Genomic DNA, 2,848 nt, shown 5'->3' with positions numbered 1-2,848 from the left:
GGCGTAGGTGGTGAACTGGGCGTTCGCATCCTTCTCAGCCAGGTAGACGAGGAAGGAGGCAAAGATGAGCACCAGGAAGCCGATGTACCAGGCGGTGATGAGCTCCTGCCAGGGCAGAGCGGGGTTCAAGGGGGCTCGGGGAGAGCGGTGGGGGGGGTGGCCGGGTGATGTCCCCCCATCCTCACCTTGCTGTGGGCGTAGACGACGGAGCCCAGCAGCTTCCAGGTGCCGCCGCGCCGGTCCATACGCACCATGCGCAGGATCTGCAGGAAGCGCATGCTGCGCAGCGCCGACGTGGCGAAGATGTTGCCTTGGGTGCCGGCGGCGATGACGGCCACCGAGGCGATGAAGACGATGAAATCTAAGGGATAGCGAGAGTCAGGGGAGCCTGCTCTTCTCAAAACACCCGTGGCGTGAGTCCCCAAATCCTTGCGCCCCCCCCTCCCAACAAGTACCTATAACGCAGAAGGGTTTCCTGGCAAAGCGGAACCTTCCCCTCCAGCCCCGGTAGCGGCAGCAACACCCGGCAGCCCAGACGCGGATGATGTACTCCATGCCGAACACCACGATCATGACGAACTCCTGCCGGGGATGGGGGGAAAATGTGGGGGCAGGAGGGTGAGGTGGGGAGGGCAGGGGCAGGATGGTGTGAAGGGGGCGGCCAAATGAAACGCTGGTGCTGAGGAGGGTGCAGCGGGGAGCGCGGTGTCCCCCCGGGGTCACAGCCCCGGCTGGAGCCATCCCGGGGGAATCAGGGCAGCGAGATGGGAGCCGTGGCCGTCGAGCCTGTCTGAGCAGCCCGGCTCTCCTACCTGTGCCAAGCTCACACCGAGCCGGGTCCTTTTCCTCCGCCGTCAGCATTGTCCTCCTACCTCTCGCACAAACAAGCCCCCGTTCTGCTTACTCGCGGGAAAGTCACAAGGACCTTCCCAATTTAGTCTCCATCACTCGGAAGAACTCCAGCGTCAGCCGTTTCTGACAGTTTGGGGGAAAGTTGCCTTTTTTAGCCCCTCCTGCCCTGCCTTTCCCAATGGTTTATGCCTCTCCTCACCGCAGAGGTCCAGCTGCAGCGACGGGCCACCCGGAGCCGTGGGGACACCCGCAGCAGTGAGGCCACCCTGCAGCTTCTCCCCAGCGTGCCGGAGAGGCCACCACCATTAACACCAACAACCAGCAGTGACATCTGAGCTGGGGAAGGGGTTGGAGGGGTTTTGTCTGAGTCTCTCAGGGTGTAATGTGGGGAGGGAGAGTAGGAGCAACAGCTCTGCTCCACACTCACCAGGATGAAGAGGCACTGGTTGGCCAATTTCTGGTGCTCCTGGATGGTGGAGAAGACCGACAGCACCAGGCAGCTGAAGACGAGGAGGAATCTGGAAGGAGAGGGTGTTGGTGAGGGTGTTGGGGCCGGTCGGGGAGAGCCCAGCTTGTGGTGCTGGCCCCTGCTCCCAGTCTGACCCCCCCAGCTGAGACCTCCACGGCCGTGGCTCAGCCACTGGGGACATGGTTTGTCCCTCGAAGGTGATACGGAGCGATTCAGGAGCCCAGAAGCAGCTGCCTGTGGGTGCGGCACAGGGCTGTGCCCAAAACCTGGCTGCCCAAGGCTGCCGGTGGCACTGGGATGCTCAGTGCAGGCAGCACCTCCCTGAGTGCACAGGACAGGACCCTTCCACTCCCTGCACATCCCTCCGGCACACCCGGGACAGGCTCTCTGATCACCCTCAGCCAGGGCCGGGGGTCCCGTGGTGCTCCCCAAGCCATGTGCCCAGAGGGAACATCGCTCCCACTGGTCCCCTCTGTGATGGGGACCAGTCCTGTGTGACACCCGTGTGTCAGCCCTGGCTGGTGGCACGGGACATCCCCAAGCTGTTCCACAGGCACCAAGGAGGAGGACCAGGCTCCAGTGGCCACGGGGCTCAGTAAAAGGCTCCTCTGTGGCCCTGTGGCCTCTGCTCGGGAAAAACCCCCACTAATTAAAGGCAGGGAGGGAGCTGGGGGGGTCCTGCCCCACGGCAGGGTGCTGCTGCTGCTGCAGAAAGGGGAGCAGAGCTTCTCCTGACTGTCCTCAACATCACTGCCACCGCGGGGACATGTCGGGGCCACGGGGGCCACCTGGGAACAGCCAACCCAGGGGAAGAGTTAGCAGGGAGCTGCTCCAGGGCTCTCTGTCCTCACGAGCTGGGTTGAGACACAAGGGGCTTTGGCCCATTTAAAATAAGGAGGGGAAAAAAAAAGTAGATTCCGAAGCAAATCAAACTCCCAAAATACATTTTTTCCCCTGATCCAGCAATTCTAAAAATGGAAAGCGGAGGGCTTGTGCCACCGGCCCACGTGACGGCGTGCAAAGGGCCACCGCTCCGCCAGAGCCGGCTCCGTAACGGCACCGGGGACTCCGGGGACCCGCGGGCCCATGGCACTGCGGGGAGGCCTCGCTGGCAGCACCAGGGCGCCCAGGCTGAGGCTGGCAGTGCAAGCGAGGTGGCCCTGGCACCCTGTCCCCGAACTGGTGGGCACCCATCTGGCCCCCCAGCACTGTCTCCCCATGGTGAGCAATGCCCGTGGGACCCATCCGTGGTGCTCCAGGGAGCACAGGGGGGCTCGGCCCGGGGAGATGCTGCCCGACACCCACTCAGGAGCACTTTCCCGTCTCTTCTCGTTGCTGATGTGGAGTTTTAGAGCTGAACCGGCTGCCTGGGGTGGGTGAGGGGTGAAACCAGACCCAACCCACACACCAGGCCCAGAGCTGGCGGGGAGGCACTGGGTGATGTGGGGGAGAGGGGACGATGCTCTGTGCCCTCCGCAGGACCAGGTGCAGACACTGAGCACTGGGGGTGGGGGGGATCCGAGGGCC

At 63.6% G+C, this 2,848-nt stretch overlaps 1 protein-coding gene across 1 annotated transcript in view; it reads right to left on the bottom strand.

Moving 5' to 3' along the window:
• The window catches only part of KCNQ4 (potassium voltage-gated channel subfamily Q member 4), an 11,070-nt gene extending 9,389 nt beyond the window's left edge, over positions 1-1,681 (bottom strand). Inside the window, exons 1-4 of the mRNA XM_026863212.1 lie at positions 1,280-1,681; positions 456-582; positions 186-361; positions 4-105 (exon numbers count right to left, since the gene is read on the bottom strand). Coding sequence (XP_026719013.1) covers positions 4-105; positions 186-361; positions 456-582; positions 1,280-1,681 — 807 coding nt within the window. The remainder of the gene's footprint in view (positions 1-3; positions 106-185; positions 362-455; positions 583-1,279) is intronic.
• Positions 1,682-2,848: the final 1,167 nt, after the last annotated feature.

The sequence above is a fragment of the Athene cunicularia genome (genome assembly GCF_003259725.1).
Source record: "Athene cunicularia isolate RWA chromosome 23 unlocalized genomic scaffold, athCun1 chr23_part1, whole genome shotgun sequence".
NCBI classification, from domain to species: Eukaryota; Metazoa; Chordata; class Aves; order Strigiformes; family Strigidae; genus Athene; species Athene cunicularia.
Note: the sequence above shows the minus strand (reverse complement) of the source record. Positions and strands in the feature narration are given on the sequence as shown.